Here is a 19,611-nt window from a genome sequence, read left to right as displayed (position 1 = left end):
AGCATTTTCATCAAAAATAAGCCTAAAAATGAAAAACGACAAGGGGTAAGTCCAGCATTTTCATCAAAAATAAGCCTAAGAATGAAAAAAACTACAAGAGGCAAGTCCAGCATTTTCATTATAAATAAGCCTAAGAATGAAAAAAAGACAAGGGGTAAGTCCAGCATTTTCATCAAATATCAGCCTAAAAATGAAAAAACGACAAGGGGTAAGTCCAGCATTTTCATCAAAAGTAAGCCTAAAAATGAAAAATCGAAAACGGGTAAATCCAGCATTTTCATCAAAAATAAGCCTAAAAATGAAAAAACGACAAGGGGTTAGTTCAGCATTGTCATCAAAAATAAGCCTAAGAATGAAAAAAAGACAAGGGGTAAGTCCAGCATTTTCATCAAAAATAAGCCTAAAAATGAAAAAAAACGACAAGGGGTAAGTCCAGCATTTTCATCAAAAATAAGCCTAAGAATGAAAAAACGACACGGGGTAAGTCCAGCAGTTTCATCACAACTAAGCCTAAAAATGAAAAAACGACAAGGGGTAAGTCCAGCATTTTCATCAAAAATAGGCCTAAAAATGTAAAAAACATTTTCATCAAAAAAAAGCTTAAAAATGAAAAAAACGACACGGGGTAAGTCCAGCAGTTTCATCAAAAGTAAGCCTAAAAATGAAAAAACGACAAGGGGTAAGTCAAGCATTTTCATCAGAAATAAGCCTAAAAATGAAAAAAACGACAAGGGGTAAGTCCAGCATTTTCATAAAAAATAAGCCTAAAAATGGAAAAACTACAACGGGTAAGTCCAGCGTTTTCATCAAAAATAGACCTAAAAATTAAAAAACGACAAGGGGTAAGTCCAGCATTTTCATCAAAAATAAGCCTCATAATGAAAAAAACGACAAGGGGTTAGTCCAGCATTTTCATCAAAAATAGGCCTAAAAATGAAAAAAACGACAAGGGGTAAGTCCAGCATTTTCATCAAAAATAAGCCTAAAAATGAAAAACGACACGGGGTAAGTCCAGCATTTTCATCAAAATAAGCCTAAGAATGAAAAAAACGACAAGGGGTAAGTCCAGCATTTTCATCAAAAATAAGCCTAAAAATGAAAAAACGACAAGGGGTAAGTCCAGCATTTACATCCAAAATAAGCCTAAAAATTAAAAAACGACAAAGGGTAAGTCCAGCATTTTTATCAAAAATAGGCCTAAAAATGTAAAAAACATTTTCATCAAAAATAAGCCTAAAAATTAAAAAAATACAAGGGGTTAGTTCAGCATTGTCATCAAAAATAGGCCTAAAAATGAAAAAACGACAAGGGGCAAGTCCAGCATTTTCATCAAAAACAAGCCTAAAAATAAAAAAAAACGACAAGGGGTAGGTCCAGCATTTTCATCAAAAATGGGCCTAAAAAATGAAGAAAAAAAACAACGACAAGGGGCAAGTCCCGCAATAATATCAAAAGAAGGCCTAAAAATTTGAAGAAAAAAACCCAGCATTTTCATTAAAAAAAAGGCCTAAAAATGAAAAAAATAAATAAAAATAAAATTAACGGTAGGCCTTAAGGGAAAGTCCAGCATTTAAAAAATTAAATAAAAAAAAAAAAAAAAAAAAAAAAAAAAAAAAAAAAAGGCCTTACAATAAAAAAATGACAAGGGGGCAAGTCAAGCATATTATTTATAAAAAAAAATGGCCTAAAAATAAAAAAAAAAAAAAAAAAAAACGACAAGGGGTATTTTCATCAAAATAGGCCCAAAGTTGAAAAACAAAAAAAACAGCAACGAGTAAGTCTAGCATGTTCATCAAAATTAGGCCAAAAAATTAAAAAATAATGTTATACACTCACTAAAAAATAACTGTAGTTAGAGATTTGCTTACTGAAAAAATGTGTTTTATTTTAACTCCTCAATTTACAGGTTTTTATTTATTGGCAATTATTTCACACTAACATAAAATACAACTATGAAATGTAATTGCAGGTCACACACATTACAACTTTTCAGAATTAATACACATTACATGAATTTCATCTGTGAACATTTGATGAAGCTGCAATAGAAATTGAATAATGAAAACGAAAAAAAAACAAAAAATGTGTGCTTCTAGATGCCTAGTTAGGGTTAGGCCTGAAGTCTTTTATATTCGAGTGAGAAATTACCTCTTCCTCAAAAACTGTACTTCAGACGGAGTCGTTTTTCACAATATTTCCGACTCTACTATCAACAGCCCTCCTTTGCTTGTTACCAAGTTTTTATTTTAACCATTATTTTGAGTAATTACCAATAGTGTCCACTGTCTTAATGTATACATCATGTCAGTATGTGGAAAGAAATTCTTTAAGAAGCTCAATGCTTTTGAGTTGTTCCCTATTGGACAGACAGAACACTTAACAATGGACAGACAAAACAAAGGTACAAAATGCAAAAATACAATAACTGAAAACAAAAATTCTTTTTAGTTATTTAGCACACTAAGTGGGTAAAAAATAACATTATTATTGGCTAACAAGACGACAGACAGTGTATATTAAGTGAATAAAAAATGATAAATATTTCTGACATTATATACATTACTTCTTTACTTTAAAATATGGACAGCCTGTCCAAGTCTTTTGTTACGACCGTAACCAGGACAACTGTATTGGATGTGAGATGGCGGGGCATTGTGGAGTAAGAGCGAGCAATCTGAGCAGCCACGTTGTGATTGGTTGCCCAGATGTGAAGAATCTGTTTGCTCCAATGTTCCAGAGTGTTCCTGCTGGATGTTACGACTCCTGCAAACATAATGAAATGATTCACAATTATCAACCGAGACACTGGACACTATAATTGTCAGAGATCAACTCTTCTCAATTAGTGTATCTCAACAATGCACAAAAATAACAAACCTTTGAAAAGTTTAAATCAATTGGTCGTTGAAGTTACGAGAGAAGAAAAAACACCCCGGTCACACGAAGTTGTGTGCTTTCAGATGCTTGATTTCGAGACCTCAAAATCTCATTCTGAGGTCTCGAAATCAAATTCGTGGAAAATTACTTCTTTCTCAAAAACTACATTACTTCAAATGGAGTTGTTTCTCACAATGTTTTATACTATCAACAGCTCTCCATTGATCGTTAACAAGTAAGCTTTTATTCTAACAATTATTTTGAGTAATTACCAATAGTGTCCACTGCCTTTAAAAACTAGGGTGTAGGGTGACATTGCCGAGTGGTTTAGAGCATAACATTCAAGTTCTGGTGGTCAGACATTTGACACTATTGGTATTTACTCAAAATAATTGAGAAAATAGAATTAGCTGTTGCAAACAACTTACCAACCAAATGGACCGAGAGTATAAATGCAAAAAATAGTTAATGGCCTGACGTTTCGACCCTAGCAGAGTCTTTCTCGAAGGCTAAATGACAACACAACAAACATGAACAGGTAACTAAGTGAAACATAAGCAGTGAAGTGGAAATACGTGAATGGGGTTAGAAAGCATACATAAAAAAGCAAAATAATTGTTAGCAAAAAAACTGAGAAATGGCTCCCTCTGAAGTAAAGTAGCTTTTGAGAAAGAGGTAATTTATCACACACAAAAAAAAAAGCCTTTTAATAGGCATCTGAAAGCACACAAAGTTGTACAAGAAGGGTGTTTTTTCTTTCATTATTTTCTTGCAACTTTAATGACCAGTTTCCAGTTGAGCCTCACGGCAGCTCAGAGCTGTATACTGTATGTTCAAGAACGACTCTTGAACAAGGTTTAATGAGCAATTCCAAACGGCAATATTTTGAAAGATTTAAAGCCAATTGCCTCTTTAAAGGGCCTTTGTTGTAAAAATATTATGTGATATTAAAATGAAAATTTGATATTAAAATGAAGGATTCCAGGTTGGATGACTTTTATGAAATAAGACCACAGTGACGGTGAAATATAGGGGGTGGGGGAAATAATTAAAAAAAGAGTACCATTTAATTTTTTACGTAGCAGTTTCTCAGCATCTTCGAGTTCAAAGACGCCTTTGAATTTCATGGCTCTGGTAACGGACACACCAAGTCTAGTTCCAAACATCTCGCATGTGAAATCAGTGATGGAACCACCCTCTGGGAAGTACGCCACCTCCATCTCGGTCTTCAGTAGGCGAGCACCAAAGCATCGATGAAGAAGCTCAAAGCTAGAAAAAAAAGGGAAAATATAAGTCTTGACCATGACATCGTGCGAAAGGTAATGAGATTATCGTGCATGACACACCACTTTTAGATTGTCCGCACCTACGCCTTTCATCACATAAAGTTCCATTGCAACTGCTAATGGTGAACTATGCAAACCAGCGGTTAAAATGCACTAAGCGTTTTTTAGTGACTTCTGGTAGCATGAAACAGACAAATTGAAAAAATTAACCAAAGCACGAGCTGTTTTACTGCACTTCGAAACAGCTTACTAAAAAAAAACCATGAGTTTGGGCAGAATGAAATTTCATCACAGAATAGAAGAAGGGTTATTCCATTTCTTTGGAATAGTCTTCCTGTGCATTTCACCAGGCTAGTTCTCTAAACTGTTTTTTGTTAGTCTCCGTTAAAAACTCACTTGTTTGAAGCAGTTTTTTGTAATCTGCTTACTTGTATTAATGTATCTTTCACTCATTGCTTTCTTTATTCTTCGCTCGATGCGTTCAGGCTTTTGAAGGGGTAAAGTAATTTGAATTACCTTAAAACCTCAGACTCCACAGAATTTCCTCCAGCATTTGGGACCGTCAAGATTCTTACTGCACATTCTGACAGCGTCATGTGAGACAGTCGCCTGAAAGATTCAAACTCAGTCCAGATCAGGCCTCTCTCGTAACTGTTGGTTACGTGTCGCTGGAACCTGGGCGGGGGGGGGGGGGGGGGGGCAGGGGTAGAATGTATTATTGAGTAAATATTTCAAAGGCACTGTGTTTAAATGTATCTTGCACAAAAAGTTACATAAACTCGGTTCTATGAACAACTGATAGCAAGACAACCTGGGCCCAATTTCATAGAGCTGCTAAGCACGAAAATTTGCTTAGCATGAAATTTATTCCATGATAAAAACAGGATTACCAACCAAATTTCCATTTTGTTGCATTTCCTAGTTACTGGTATTCAGCTGTTGTATGGTTATCTTGAAAATCGCGTAAAAATTTGTTTGGGAAATCCTGTTTTTATCAAGTCAAACATTTCATGATAAGCAAATTATTGTGCTTAGCAGCTCTATGAAATTGGACCCTGGAAGCTTCAATAGTGGAAAAACAACACTCTTGTCGCACAATTAATAGGGGTGCTATACGATGCCTGAGTAAGGCCTGAAGCGCTACTTACAGTAATACTTTAGTGAGACATTTTTCAAAAACTACAATTTACTTCAGAGGGAGTGGTTTCTCAGCCCAGGAACATTGGGGCGAACCCCTTCTGTTACAATAAATGCACTGTATTCTTTAGAATCCATTCACAACATACTGGACCTACAGCTTTGGGTCCCATCCTAAGGAACAGGCAATAAGTATTCTGCTTTAAACAACAAAAGTGTCATGACTGGGACTTGAACCCACACTCTGCTGATCAGAAACAGAAGAGCTTGAGATTGATGCTCTTAATCGCTCAACCCTGACAAGTGGGGGAAGGGCGTTAACAATTACATTGTAAGTTTTCATGCTAATAATTATTTTGAATAAAGACAAGTGGGGGAAGGGCGTTAACAAGTACATTGTAAGTTTTCATGCTAATAATTATTTTGAATAAAGACAAGTGGGGCATGTGGCGGGGGCTTTGAATTTGCATTATTACCTGAAGTTGTGATGAAGACGAACGGCAAAGTTCGCTCCAATGTACAGATGAACCGGAGGAGAAGGGTTTCTAGAATGACGAACTCGTCTCTTAACAGGGCGGCTCTTGCAAAACACACTTTTCTCTTTTGGTGAGGAGGAGCGTAACCCCTTCTTCTTCTCTGATAAAGCTGTGTTTGGAATAAAACCCTCCATCTTGGTCCGGGGGACGCCGGGGGTGGCACCCCAGGACTTTTCGTTGGTGAAGAAGATGGGTCATTTGGACCGTGACGGTCGTGTTGGAGGGCTGGAAATGACGTTGGGTCATCTTGACTATGTCTCGATTGATCATCTTTTTGTTTGTATCACACTGAGATGAATGATGACTTGAGGTTTCAAGTGTACATGTCAGTCGCTACTGCGGGTAAAAATCAGTCGCTACTGCGGGTAAAAATCAGTCGCTACTGCGGGTAAAAATGAAGAAATAGTTACCTACAGGAGGGAGTAAAATTCCAAAAAGCCTGTAACTCAACATTTTTATCCGACCACAAGTTATTCTACAATGACCAGAATCCAAATGTCTGAGAAAGAACAATGGAGTAATTTATTTTTCAATCGGAAAAACACTTTGACTACTACTTGTTGTTCAATGAGTAATGTATTTTTTTTATCATTTCTTTTTGTTGCTGCAAAAATGGACAAACATAACACGAACATAACACTACTCGTTCGTAACGCCGGGCTTTACCCTAACCTAGCTAGACTAGCTAGAGCTACTCCTACTCCTAGAACTATTTTGGTTTCGTCCTGCTATCGTTGAGTAGACTAGAGCTAGGCTATTCAATAATCCTAGTATAATAACTGACAGGAAGCACAAAAAGAACTTAATAATGGATATTTTAATGTTATATTGCCTGTGGCTACTCACTCACACACTGTTGTGTTTTGTTACTAGCTAGTTTGAGTTTTAACTTTGTTTGAGTTTTAACTTTTAACAAAACACGACGGTAACATTTAACAACGTAATAGTAAATACTGATGTTTTACTGTTTACTACTGGTATTTGGTAACAAAAAACAACAGTAACACTAATAATAACATCAACAACAGTGTTTACTGACTGTTTAGTTAGTCAGTTACTGTAATAGTAATACTAGTTTAGTGTACTCTCACCTAGCTACACGTAGCAGTTTCCAGTAGAATTTAGGTGTGCCGAGTTTAGAAAGACCAGATGATCGCCTCACGCTTTCAAAACAAAATGCCGTCTTTCTCCCCTCCTTTGAAGAGTTTACAATAACTTGTTTCACATTCTGCTTGTGGACCAGAGTAAGACGAGAGTATACACGCTCAATAATGACAAAATGTTGACAAAAGATGTAGTGTTTTTACGTCTTGAATTGAGTTGACGTTTTATACTTACTGTTGCACCGAGCTTGCATCATGCATCTTGTATGTATACAAAAATAGCGACGGAACCATTACAAAGTGTTTAAAAATAGCTCACTACGGAATCTCAACTCGAACAGCGCCACCAAGTGTCAAATAATGAAAGCCGGAACATCTGACGTCACCATTTTGTTTTTTCTATGGCGGTAATTTGTCCAGAAACAGGGCACGGTTTCTGTAACTCAAACATCTTTTATAAGGCAGTTTTCCTGCATAATCTGAAATCAACGATAATATGGTCAAGAAGAAGGTAAGTTAGATTGGAAGGGATCGTGTATATAAGTCACTTGAGAGCGTAGACGTACAAGAAGTATCAACATAAACCATCTTTTGTAGAGCTTTATTTGGTTGGAAATTCATTGAAAAAATGCACTTCACCAGTGTGCGCTTCTTTGCTAGGGCCGTGTATTTCCGACACTAATATTCGTTTGACCCGATTGTTTCAGTGGATGCTGGACCTTATTTATATCTCTTTCTTAAATGTCCTCTCGTGGAATTGGTTGCGCGTAAGCTGTAATTGTAATGCTCACTTTCTGTATTGCTGCCAACAAAAATAAAAAATAAAATACAATTTTAATTTGTATTGGTTCAAAATTAATTCAAATTTATGTTATTATCCTTATTTTTGATAGAATACAGGGCCACACTCGGCTAACCCTAACACTAACCCGAATTTCATTCACGCAGCGTGGATTAAGTGGAGTGGCCCTGTATTCTATTTCTGTAATATTAATTGTAGTATATAGAATACAGTACAGTTACGTACACAGGACCACTACAACAATTACGCGTACGTAGTCACAGAATGTAGTGTAGAGGTGTGAGCGTCAGCGTGCATCCGGGATTGGCGATGAACAGCACACTGCTTTTTTGTGGGGTCGACTCAGAATTCCCACAACTTGAACAACATGCACAAACATTAACAAGCACTAAACAGGGTGCAGTGTCAACCTGCGCTGCAGATTGTGAAAGTAAAAGCCGACAACAAGACCAGAGCGCCGCCAACACGCCGCCAACAAGTTTTAAATACCTCAAAAATGGCAAATAAACCATAGATATATTAGAACTATGTGTGTTCTGTAATATATAAACATACATTTAATGGAAAAACTTTCTGAAAAGTGTGAGTTTTTAACCAGAAAAAAAACTTAACTTTCACGGGAAAACGTTTGGACGCCATCTTGGCTTAAAATCGTGTTTGGACCAGTCCATTATGATGCGGGTAAACCAGATTTAGCAGTAGAGGGCGGGCGTCATGCACTGTGCAAACGGCAGTGAAGGTCTTCACATGAAGCCCGCCCTCTGTTGTTGGCAAGTTCTAAATCTATCCGTATCATAATGGTCTGGTCCAAACACGGTTTTTAAGCCAAGATGGCGTCCGACCGCTTTCCGTGCAAGTGAAGTTTTTATTTGGTTAAAAAATACACACTTTTCATAAAGTTTTTCCATTAAATTTATGTTTATGTTACAGAACACATATAGTTCTAATATATCTATGGTTTATTGGCCATTTTTGAGGTATTAAAAACTTGTTGGCGGCGTGTTGTCGGCGCTCTGGACTTGTTGTCGGCGTTGTCGGCTTTTAGTAGGACCGAACCTTAGTGTAGTCCTTGGACTACGAGTGCAATTGTAGTGTACATTTTTTCATCCGCCATTGATAATCGGAACATACTGAACTTGTACTTTTACGAGTTGACGGGTAGGGTCGTCATAACAATGTCAGAAGAAAGGGGTGTCGGAACATACATTACATGTAAGTTGTTGGAACATAGTGTTGATACATTCGTCGAAAAATAGTGTTGTTGGAACATGAGAGGTATGATCCATACTTTCACTATAGTCTAAAGAGTGAAGTACTACTTTCACTCTTCATAAGAGTCTTAACTCTTACCATTGTTGTACACGCCCTTGAAGTAATTTTGTTTTAAATTTGATCAACTGCAGTTAAGACAAGAGAGTAGCTCGGACTCTGAGCTAATCTCAGAGGTGGAGTCAGAAACTTCTACTGGGGAGGCAGGCACTTCCAGTACCGATGAAGAGGCAGGTAATAGACGTGTGACCAGAAATTCAACTCGCTTGCAGACTAGAGCTACTAATCAAGGTAAGACAGATAATAGAATCTTAAAAAAAAAAATAAATTAATGGCCTGACGTTTTGACTCTAGCAGAGACTTTCTTGAAGGCTAAGTGAAAGACTCGAAACGTCAGGCCATTAACTATCTTTTGCATTTTATACCAGGTCATTTTGGTTGGTAAATAGTTTGTCAGCTAATTCTATGTTCTCATTTCTAAATTTTTGTAATTTTTCTCCCGTAATATTTAGCTCTGTCGATGCAGCCCTATCGGAAGTCGCCCCTGAAAGGTCGGAAGAGAAGCTCCAGTGTTTCCAACTCCCCTGAGAGCTCGGACACCGACAGCAATCCCAAGACAGCCATAAAACGAAAACGTGGTCCTGCTCCAAAAAACAACAGCAGTGCCACCACCTCTGATGGGGATTCAAATGGGTCTGGAGGGGCACCCCACAGCCCGAAGAAGAGGGGCAAAACATCAGGGGAGGACCCCCAAAACAGCCCAGTGACCAAACCAGGTGTGGCTAAACTAGGTGCGCCCAAACTGGGCGTGGGAAAACCAGGCGCTGGAAAACCGGGCATAGGAAAACTTGGCGTTGTTCTCAACGCAGAGATCGAATCAAGACAGAGGAAGAGTAAACTGATTGCTGTTGCTCAGGTTCAAAGGTCGTTAGATATTATGGAGTTGAAATGTCCGGTGCCCGGTTGTGATTCAGTTGGTAAGTTTGCAAATTGTAATTACAGAATTGATGGCTATGTTGACACTATTGGTAATTGTTAAAGACAAGTCTTCTCACTTGGTGTATCTCAACATTATGTATAAAATAATATGTGAAAATTTGAGCTCAATTGGTTGTCGAAGTTGGGAGATAATGGAAGAAAACAACACCCTTGTCACACGAAGTTGTGTGCTTTCAGATGCTTGATTTCGAGACCACAAAATCTAACTCTAAAGGTCTAAAAATCAAATTCGTGGAAAATTACTTCTTCCTGGATTCTCCCAATGTATACTATCAACAACTCCCCATTACTCATAACTAAGTAAGGTTTTTGTGCTAATAACTTGTTTGAGTAATTACTACCTTTAAAGACAGAGGTACTGGGACTAATTTCATCAAGCTGTTATTAAGCAGAAATGAGTTACATTAAACTTATAAGGTTTGAAGATAATGATGGTACAAAGCTTACCTTCAAATATAACTTGCTGAGGTGCTGTAGTTTTTGAAAAATTAGAAAAACAATGTTACAAAAATAGTTTTCATTTCAGGATATGAAATTTAGTTTAGCATAAACATGTACAACAGATTTACCAGTATTTATTCAATGTATATTCTAAAATATTTTTCAAAAGTTTTGAGACATTTCTTGGAATCTTGTACCTGTCTGATTTGACAACCAGGTCATATCACTGGAAAGTTCAGCAAGCATCGGACAGTCTCGGGATGTCCGATATATCACAACATGACGCTGGAGGAGTGCAAGGCAAGAGCAGAGACCAGGGCAGACAAGGCCAAGCAGAAGGTGGAGGATGGACAGGAAGATTTAGAGGCTGGCTCTAAGAATCTGCGCCAGTCCGTAAGTCAAGACATCATGCACTTTCTTTCATTTATTGTTTAACACCTCATTAAGACATTCGCTCCAGAGTAACATCCCATAAAAAAGACTAGGAGCGAGCGACTCTTGGTCGACCCAAATAAGTTTCAGATAGGGGAACATAACTTTACATTCACATTGGTTTGGCTTATGACAAGATCGACATCTGAAACCAAGACGCATCAAAGTCGTACCGAACAACATCTTGTCTATTTCATGTACTTAATTCAGACTTTGGTTCAGCGTGACTCTGGACCCTCAAGCTTCCAGGCTTTGCGCTAAAAGTTCAGCCTTACCTATCACATCCCTGCCTTCCTCTTTTGTTTTCTTTTAGAATCCAGCCCGACTCAAGCAGCAGAAGAAGTACCAGGTGCTAGAGCTGAGAAGACAACGGAAGGAGATGGCAGCGGATCAGAGAGAGAAGAATCGCAACCATCGGGAGGAGTACCACAAGAGTCGAGAGCCCCTCCTAGACGGCCTGACCTCCCAGTACGACATGGACCTGTTCCGACAGGCTCAGATCAGAGCTTCTGAAGAGATGGTAAAAACTTTTAAATAATCCAAGATAAGTGATATAAGTAATAATAAACTTCTGGTACAACCATGTATTGAATCTCTATTGAGGGAGTGTTGGCTCAGCGATGACTCTAAACTGTGTTTTTTAGGATCGCGCGTCAAGACTTCTATCGGGTGACCATCATGCGACCGACTATAAACTGGCTTTTACACGTCCATCCTTTTTTTGTTCAACTCATTAAAATGTACTCATTCATCTATTACGTTTATCAACATTTGTCATTTATCATTTTAGGAGAGAGAAAATCACAGTGCACCCTTTGATGGAGTCTTAAAGAAGATTGAGTTCGGCCGGTTTGAGCTAGGAACCTGGTACAGCTCCCCTTATCCTGAGGAGTACGCCCGGCTTCCCAAGCTCTACATCTGCGAGTTCTGTCTCAAGTACATGAAAAGCACCACCATCTTAAGACGGCACACGGCCAAGTGTGTATGGAGGCATCCACCAGGTGATGAGATCTATCGCAAGTGTAACATCTCGGTCTTTGAAGTGGATGGCAAGAAAAACAAGGTAAAAAAAAAAAAAAAAAAAGTGAAATAGGGAAATCTGGCCCCCCGGGAAATGTTTGTCCTCAGTATTGGAAACTAACGTGGGCTGGAAGAGGATTATTCAAAAGAGGGCGCTATCAGAAGAAGTTGTAAATGGCCAAGGGAACTAGTTTGTCAGCTTCCAATACCGAGCGAAGCTCAATCGAAATAAACATTCCGAAATAAACCATGTTATATTTGTTTTACTATATGCCATACATGTTAAGTTACTTGTACAATATTTTTGAAAGCAAGGGGAAATGACGGCTGTCAAATAAAATGCATCCAGGATACGTTTTGTCTTGTGTTGGATGTCGCTAGAGCGATGTTCGAGCGCGTGCGTACAACACCGGGGAACAGTTTAACGATCGTAAAGCGCATGACAAGTAGACTGTCACTCAGGCTGCCTGGGCGACAGTCGGTGAGTGAACAAATATGAAATTTGACTTGTGTGCACCTCCTGCAAAGAACAACTTTCAGTCTGTTTTTAAATTTTTCAGGATCTTATCCCTGCTTTAAATGCTGTTAACTTTCTTGCAATTATTACACAGATATACTGCCAGAATCTGTGCCTTCTTGCCAAGCTATTCCTGGACCACAAGACGCTCTACTACGATGTGGAGCCTTTCCTCTTCTATGTGATGACAGTCAATGACTCAACAGGCTGCCATATCGTAGGATACTTCTCAAAGGTATTATCGGCCAAAAAAATTCATTGTATCATTCCTAAAAACAGGATCATCTCCAAGGTATTATCGTACAACTTGTCATTGTATAACTTCCTAAAAACAGTATCATCTCCAAGGTATTATCGTACAACAAATGTCATTGTATGACTTCCTAAAAACAGTATCTTCTCCAAGGTATTATTGGACATAAATGTCATTGAATAACTTCCTATAAACAGTATCGTCCCCAAGGTATTATCAGATAACAAATGTCACTGTAAAAATTCCTAAAAACAGTATCTTCTCCAAGGTATTATTGGACATAAATGTCATTGTATAACTTCCTAAAAACAGTATCGTCTCTAAGGTATTATCAGACAACAAATTAATGTCATTGTATCAAACTTCATTTAAAGGCACTGGACACTATTGGTAAATACTCAAAATAATTGTTAGCATAAAAACTAACAATGTGTTGTACTATCAACAGCTCTCCCTTGCTTGTTGCCAACTAAGCTTTTTATACTGATTAATATATATTTTGAGTAACAACCAGTGCCTTTGAATATTTAAGAAATCTGTGAAGATTTTTAGAAAATGATTGAATCGACGTTATAGTTGTTGTTGTTGTTTCGCCAGCAGGAGAAGAACTCGTTCTTGAACTACAATGTATCCTGCATCTTGACGTTGCCGCAGTTCATGCGACAGGGTTACGGCAAAATGCTGATTGATTTCAGTAAGTCAGTCTCTCTTTCTTCCTTGTCCTTCCTCAAGAGTTCCAATTGTTATAGAGCTGCTTACAGTAAGCGATTTGTTTTAAGTGCTAACTTTGTTAGACAAATTTGTTTAAATGGCCAGTGTCATGATCAAAATAAGCTGTGGTTGTACAGGGGATTATGAACTCTCCCCTAGTTTCTTCACTCGTGACCACCCCTCTGTATACACATTCGCAGTAACTCGGTGAGAATTTACAATTCCAATACAGCCACAGGCCTGCTTTGAGCACTATGGCACAGCCCCTTGACACCCTTGTTGTACACATTTATGTGCTTTAAGATGCGTAACAAAAGTCCTCAGTCCTGAAGTCTTTAGTATTTCAAATACTTGTGTGAGATATTACCTCTTTCTCAAAACCTATGTTGCCTCAGCGGGAGCCAGTTCTCACAATGATTTTACTATCATTATCTCTTAGTTGCTCGTTACCAAGTAAGTTTTTATGCAAGTAATATTTAGGTTGAGTAATAACCAATAGTGTCCAGTGCCTTTAACATGTTCCTACTTTATTATTCTCTCAGGTTATTTACTTTCCAAGCGAGAAGAGAAGATCGGATCCCCAGAGAAGCCCCTCTCGGATCTTGGACTGATCAGCTATCGTAGCTACTGGAAGGACGTGGTGCTTAAATATCTCAGCAAGTTTAGCGGCCGAGAAATCTCTATCAAAGGTATTTCCTCTTTTACTTTACTTTGGTGGTGCGTCATGTCCGAGCGGTGTAGGTAACCAGACTCGAGCCCTGGGCCCAATTTCATGGCTCTGCTTACCGTCGAATTCTGCGCTTACGATCGTAATTCCCCGCTTACTAGCAAGCGCCGAATTTCTGCACTAGCCTTGTAAGCGTAGAATGCCTAGTAACGTGGAGTACGCAAGCGCAGAAGCCAAATTCGCTGCTAACCAGTGAAATACGCTTGCCGTAAGCACAGAATTCCCTGCTTCCGTAAGCGCTGATTCTGTGCTTATGGTAAGCAGATCCATGAAATTGGGCCCAGGTGTTGTCAGCAGCACAGTGTGGGTTCTATACCCAGTCATGAAACCTCTGCCCTTGAGCAAGACAGTTGACCTAAACTGCTTTGTAAACAGTTGGAAAGGTGGTGCAATCTGCTCTTCCAGCTATGCTCCTAGTGAATGATACCTATGCCAACATCATTTTAGCCCCTCGTGACAGTCAAGTGTAGCCCTTACCACGAGGTGGACGTTCGCGGCCTTGTGACTTTAGGCAATCGCTCACCAAAATTGTTTGTTTCCAAGGCTCCAACATGTAAGTGTCCTACAATACTTTAATAGTTTTACAGAATTTTTAGTTGTAAATCCTGCAAGCATCACCTCGGCTCAAAACGTTTGGGAAAAGATCTACAAGAGTGTAGGGCTGCATGTAGCTCACCTGTTCTCAAATGCAGGCCTGTATGCTTCGTTTTTGAAAGGCTAAGGGCACCAAGGCATTTTCTCCTTGGTAAAGGGCACCTTTTGAGGAAATTGTAACTGGAGCATTTCAAGGGCACCATGGCAACCTCTGTGAAGTACCAGTACAAGTATGGACTTAATTCTTACAATCTCTACTTTGTATTTCCCTAGATATCAGCCAGGAGACCGCCATCAATCCATACGACATAGTCAGCACCCTGCAATCACTCAGTATGCTTAAATACTGGAAAGGGAAACATCTCGTGCTGAAGCGCCAGGATCTCATCGATACGTACCTCAGCAAGACCTCAAAGAAGAACAGCCTCAAGACGATCGACCCGCTATCGCTTAAATGGACTCCACCTGTTGGCGACACAATCTAGATATGACTTCTTCGACGAGATCGTAAAAGCCCAGTTTATACTTCCTGTGAATGCGATAGGATGCAACTTTTTAGCCGATCAGCTGATTTCCTCAATTTCTTTTCAAAACAGTGCCATAGAAAAGTGAAAAACACTGTTCAAAAGTTAAGTGTGATCGGCCTTTTGCCCTTTTTAATTTTTTTTCAATGAGAAAGTTGCATTGCCGGATCACAGCCCTGTGTTCACTGTCAGTGTTTGGCAGGAGTTGAGTACTTTTCAGTTTATCAGAATCATTCGTAGCGAATTTGTGATGCCAATATTCATATTCGCATTTGCATTCGCAGGAAGTATAACTAAATTTGCGCAATCCAACCTGCTCCAGGATTAGACTTTCTCAGTCTTTTCACTAGAAAAAAATGGAATCACCTGAATATTTGGGCTCTTTTTATTTTGTATGTTAATCCTATGAACTGTTTGATGAGTAAGGTTGTTTTTTATCATTGTCGTAAATCTGTTTTGTTGTGGAAATAATAACAATGCAAACTCAGTGTTGCCAAAGCAAGAAGAATGATCTTGGTCCAATTTCATGGCTAGCTGTATAAGCGTAGAATGCCTAGTAACCCATTCCACTCATAACATGCGCATACCTAGTATTTGTGATAAGGTCTATAATGCCACTTAATAACACGAGCATTCAGTGTGCATAAAACTTAACCATGTTCGGTTTGACAACAATTTCTTGTGTTGTACAAAATTCCTAGATGAAACCATTCCTTGCATTTAACTGTTGTGTCTTGAAGCGGCACGCGTCTCGTCATGTGAACGACATGTCATCATTTCATGATGAATTTTCTTAGGAAGTCACCCTCCGACTTTTAAGATGTTGACATCCTAAGATAAATCATCTCAGGATATCATCTATCATCATGGGCCCAATTTCTTTAAGCTAATTAAGCAGAACATACTGTGTGACAAATTTCTATGCTAAGTAAATTCAAGCTGGTAACCTGATTCGGCTAAGCAATACTACTACATGTACATGTATGTGCTTAGCGAGTTTTTGTGCTACCAGGCTATATGAAATTATGCCCTGTATGTTATCGTCATTCTGTACTAAATTGTCTCAGAATATCAACATGTCGAACGGCATTTCCAGCGCTCATCCATACTCTTGCTACTATTTTACGCATGTCAGCACAGTCGATTTGATTTCTTCATTGTGTCAAAGTTATACTTGTAATACCACAATAAAACAACACTTCTTTGTTAATTCTGTGTACCGTTTTATTTTGACCTCATAAGACTGTAGCCCGTTGTCAAATTTAACATGACTTATCAGACCCTAGCCTTGTACCAAGACTATTTAGGCTGGTAAGCACACCCCTTTGAATTCACCACGTAGCATTAATCACATGTTAGACGACGAGCTGCATGGCACCGCATACAGTACTTGGTATACAGTTTACTGTTGGGTCGAAGCATGGTTTTTGTACGAGGTTGAAAATTACTGCATACCAAGTATAGACCGTATTGAATAACGCACCGTTCAAATATTTGCCCTACAAGGTGGCGTCTGTGCACGTGTGTGCGTGCATGTGCCGTAGAAATCAAACCGGGAATGCTGCGTGCGTCGATGATGTAAGCGTTTGGACGCGCATACGGTTTGCCCTACAATAATATGGCGACTTTTCAAAGCAAAAAGGGGTTATTCAAACAGCGGGGTAGGTTGGGGTGGTTGGGATAAGATAATACACTTCATGACAACAAAAATATACTCGCAAGAAACATTCGTTTATCAGAGTTACTGAATTTTCAAAACCGTTTCAGTTTTAACTTATCTTTTTTTATTGTAAGACGCATTTGCCACACATAACAATAAGGCAGAAAGTGTACATTATGATTGCTACACTTGCTTCAAGTAGGCCTACTACTAGTCAGTGAACAACCCTTAAAAACAACAAGCATGTAAACACCCCGATAAACAAACAAGTAAACAACCATTGCGACTAGTCAAGGAGAGCATCACAAAAAAAAAATGTGCACACGTGGATAAAAGCATTAAGTCAGTCGCATTTCTCTTTATGCTGAGGTATCTTTATACAGACTTTATGCAGTACTTATTCTAGTCATGTGAAATGACGCAGTCGTTAGTTTTTAGGATTCAAACCCCGAACATTTTGGTTGCAACTCCCGATCAAAAGCAACATGTCCAGTCACATCTCTGATTTATGCTGAAGTATATTTTTATATGACAGTGTGCAATACTTATTTGAGTCATTGTGAAATCATGCATCCGTTGGCTTGGTAGGATTCAAACCGACGACCTTGTGAGTGCAAGTCATGCAGTCTAACCACTTGCCAATATGACAAATGCAATACTTATTTTAGTCATTGTGAAATCATGCAGGCTTGGCAGGATTCGAACCGACGATCTTGTGATTGCAAGTCCTGCAGGATAACCACTGGACTGCAATGGCTGTCGTTGTTACACCTCAAGGGAGTCTAACCGTGTCTTTATTTCTATAGCCTGTTGGTTTGGTATTGATTTACATGGGCGAACGATAAAAAACAGAGCTGCACGTTGTTAACGCTTAACAAGGCTAGTTTTATTTATATTACTCAAATAACCAACAGTGGTGCCGTGTTTCCACACGACCCTCCTCCCTTATTCCGAAACCACCAAGGACCCTCCCCTCGTGTAACCCCACACCCGATCGGGCCTCTGGTGAACCAAACCTATAAATACCCGTCAAAAGGTTCGCAAATAAAAGACAGCCATTATTTTGCCGTCGACTACAAACGTTTGACATTTTGCAAAGTGGTAACTCTAGAACTGCCATGCAAATATTATACACTCCCAGTCCAAATAATCGTCGGGAATCTTTTCGTAAAAAGGCTACCGGCACAATGGGGGCTTTTTAGCTAGTCGCCCCCATCTCTTGATCATCGGCACAATAGTTGACAACTGTCTGTATTGTTTAGCTTTAGAGAGAGGAGAAAGAACCAGTGTCGCCATTAGCCTAAGGGTTTATTAGTCTTCATTCAAGGCGGATCTCTCTATGCGTTATTTGATAGCTTTATAATGCGGTAATTGCGACTCTGCAACCGCCAAAATATGTTCAGGAATATTAGGTTTAACACAAGGTAATATTTCCTCTTTTATGGAATGTGCAGTTGTTGACCACAATTTTAGTTTTGCTCTTGATGAGAGCACCATTCCCGATGGTCACCAGTGATTAGGTATAGTTCCAAGAGGTGAGTGTTTAAGATCTGTAAATGTTTACTCAAAACCACCCACAAACTGGTGTCCAATGCCACACTGGCAGCTATCTTTATTTTGATAGACATAAAACAGCACTGACAATGGTTTGGTTTCACAAACAGAGCCTAGACTTAAGTCACAATTTAAGATGAAGTTCTGCTACGTCCGTTTAATAATTCGGGACCCCGACAATAAAGAAACACAATGGACAGGGAGATTGATAGATTGATTTATAAATAAATAAATAAATAAATAAATAAATAAATAAACTAATATACAAGTGATAAAAACATAAAAATAAAAAAAAAGTTATTAAATAAATAAATAACTAAACAATTAAATAAAGTAAACTGAAATTCCATTTGGTTATCAATAGTACCTTATTAACCCACAAACGTTAATCGTTTCATTACAAAAAGAAAACTGAAAAATCATTTAACAAAACAAACCTATGTACATGACAGTCACAAAGCATCTCTGCAAAATGGTTAATCCCAAATCCTATTTTGTTTTGTACGGCGGGCATCCACCTTTAGCAATTACTTTAAGAAGCACTGCCGCTGTTGATAATTGTCTTTTGAAAAAAGTTCCCTTCTAAGAAAAATGTGGTTCAGAGAAAATGGATTAAACAACAATTTCAGGTATGACACATTTCTCAGACTGTGTTTTGTATTCCAATAACGGATTACTCTTCCTGCGTGGACATAAACCGCCTCGGACTCTTTGGAGATATATCACCACCTCTTTATTTATGAACTATTCACAGATTCGTCGTGTTGCACACGCACTCATCGAGGATTAAAAAAACGAAAGAGTGAAACAAAGCCTTTAAAGGCAGTGGACACTATTGGTAATTGCCAAACAAAGACTAGTTTTCAAAGTTCTCAACATATGCATAAAACAACAAACCTGTGAAAATTTGAGCTCAATCGGTCATCGAACTTGCGAGATAATAATGAAGAAAAAAAAACACCATTGTCACGCGAAGTTGTGTGCGTTTAGATGGTTGATTTCGAGACCTCAAGTTCTAAACCTGAGGTCTCGAAATCAAATTCATGGAAAATTACTTCTTTCTCGAAAACTATGGCACTTCAGAGGATGCCGTTTCTCACAATGTTTTATACCACCAACCTCTCCCCATTACTCGTCACCAAGAAAGGTTTTATGTTAATAATTAGTTT

The 19,611-nt window shown here is 38.6% G+C and overlaps 2 protein-coding genes across 6 annotated transcripts; one reads left to right on the top strand and one right to left on the bottom strand.

Moving 5' to 3' along the window:
* Window positions 1-2,221: 2,221 nt before the first annotated feature.
* Window positions 2,222-7,236, bottom strand: LOC117306378 (AAC-rich mRNA clone AAC4 protein-like). Of its 4 annotated transcripts, none has more exons than XM_033790986.1 (5): window positions 6,928-7,236; window positions 5,777-6,218; window positions 4,680-4,838; window positions 3,941-4,146; window positions 2,222-2,763 (listed from the first exon to the last, which is right to left on the bottom strand). In XM_033790986.1, the coding sequence occupies exons 2-5, from the start codon at window positions 5,968-5,970 to the stop codon at window positions 2,573-2,575; spliced, it is 750 nt and encodes a 249-aa protein (XP_033646877.1). In that variant the 5' UTR covers window positions 5,971-6,218; window positions 6,928-7,236; the 3' UTR covers window positions 2,222-2,572. The 4 variants fall into 4 exon arrangements, with proteins under 4 accessions (XP_033646877.1, XP_033646878.1, XP_033646880.1 ...); XM_033790987.1 differs by having other exon boundaries at window positions 5,777-6,215; XM_033790989.1 differs by having other exon boundaries at window positions 5,777-6,172.
* An 87-nt stretch (window positions 7,237-7,323) lies between these two features.
* On the top strand, window positions 7,324-15,299 carry LOC117306377 (histone acetyltransferase KAT7-like). 2 transcript variants are annotated; one of them, XM_033790985.1, is made up of 10 exons: window positions 7,324-7,450; window positions 9,145-9,301; window positions 9,523-9,987; window positions 10,668-10,843; window positions 11,196-11,402; window positions 11,673-11,945; window positions 12,514-12,654; window positions 13,273-13,366; window positions 13,926-14,072; window positions 14,978-15,299. In XM_033790985.1, the coding sequence occupies exons 1-10, from the start codon at window positions 7,436-7,438 to the stop codon at window positions 15,187-15,189; spliced, it is 1,887 nt and encodes a 628-aa protein (XP_033646876.1). In that variant the 5' UTR covers window positions 7,324-7,435; the 3' UTR covers window positions 15,190-15,299. The 2 variants fall into 2 exon arrangements, with proteins under 2 accessions (XP_033646876.1, XP_033646875.1); XM_033790984.1 differs by having other exon boundaries at window positions 13,270-13,366.
* The last annotated feature ends 4,312 nt before the right edge of the window (window positions 15,300-19,611 follow it).

The sequence above is a fragment of the Asterias rubens genome, unplaced genomic scaffold, assembly GCF_902459465.1.
Source record: "Asterias rubens unplaced genomic scaffold, eAstRub1.3, whole genome shotgun sequence".
Classification (NCBI taxonomy): Eukaryota; Metazoa; Echinodermata; class Asteroidea; order Forcipulatida; family Asteriidae; genus Asterias; species Asterias rubens.
This window is presented reverse-complemented; position numbering and strand designations above follow the sequence as displayed.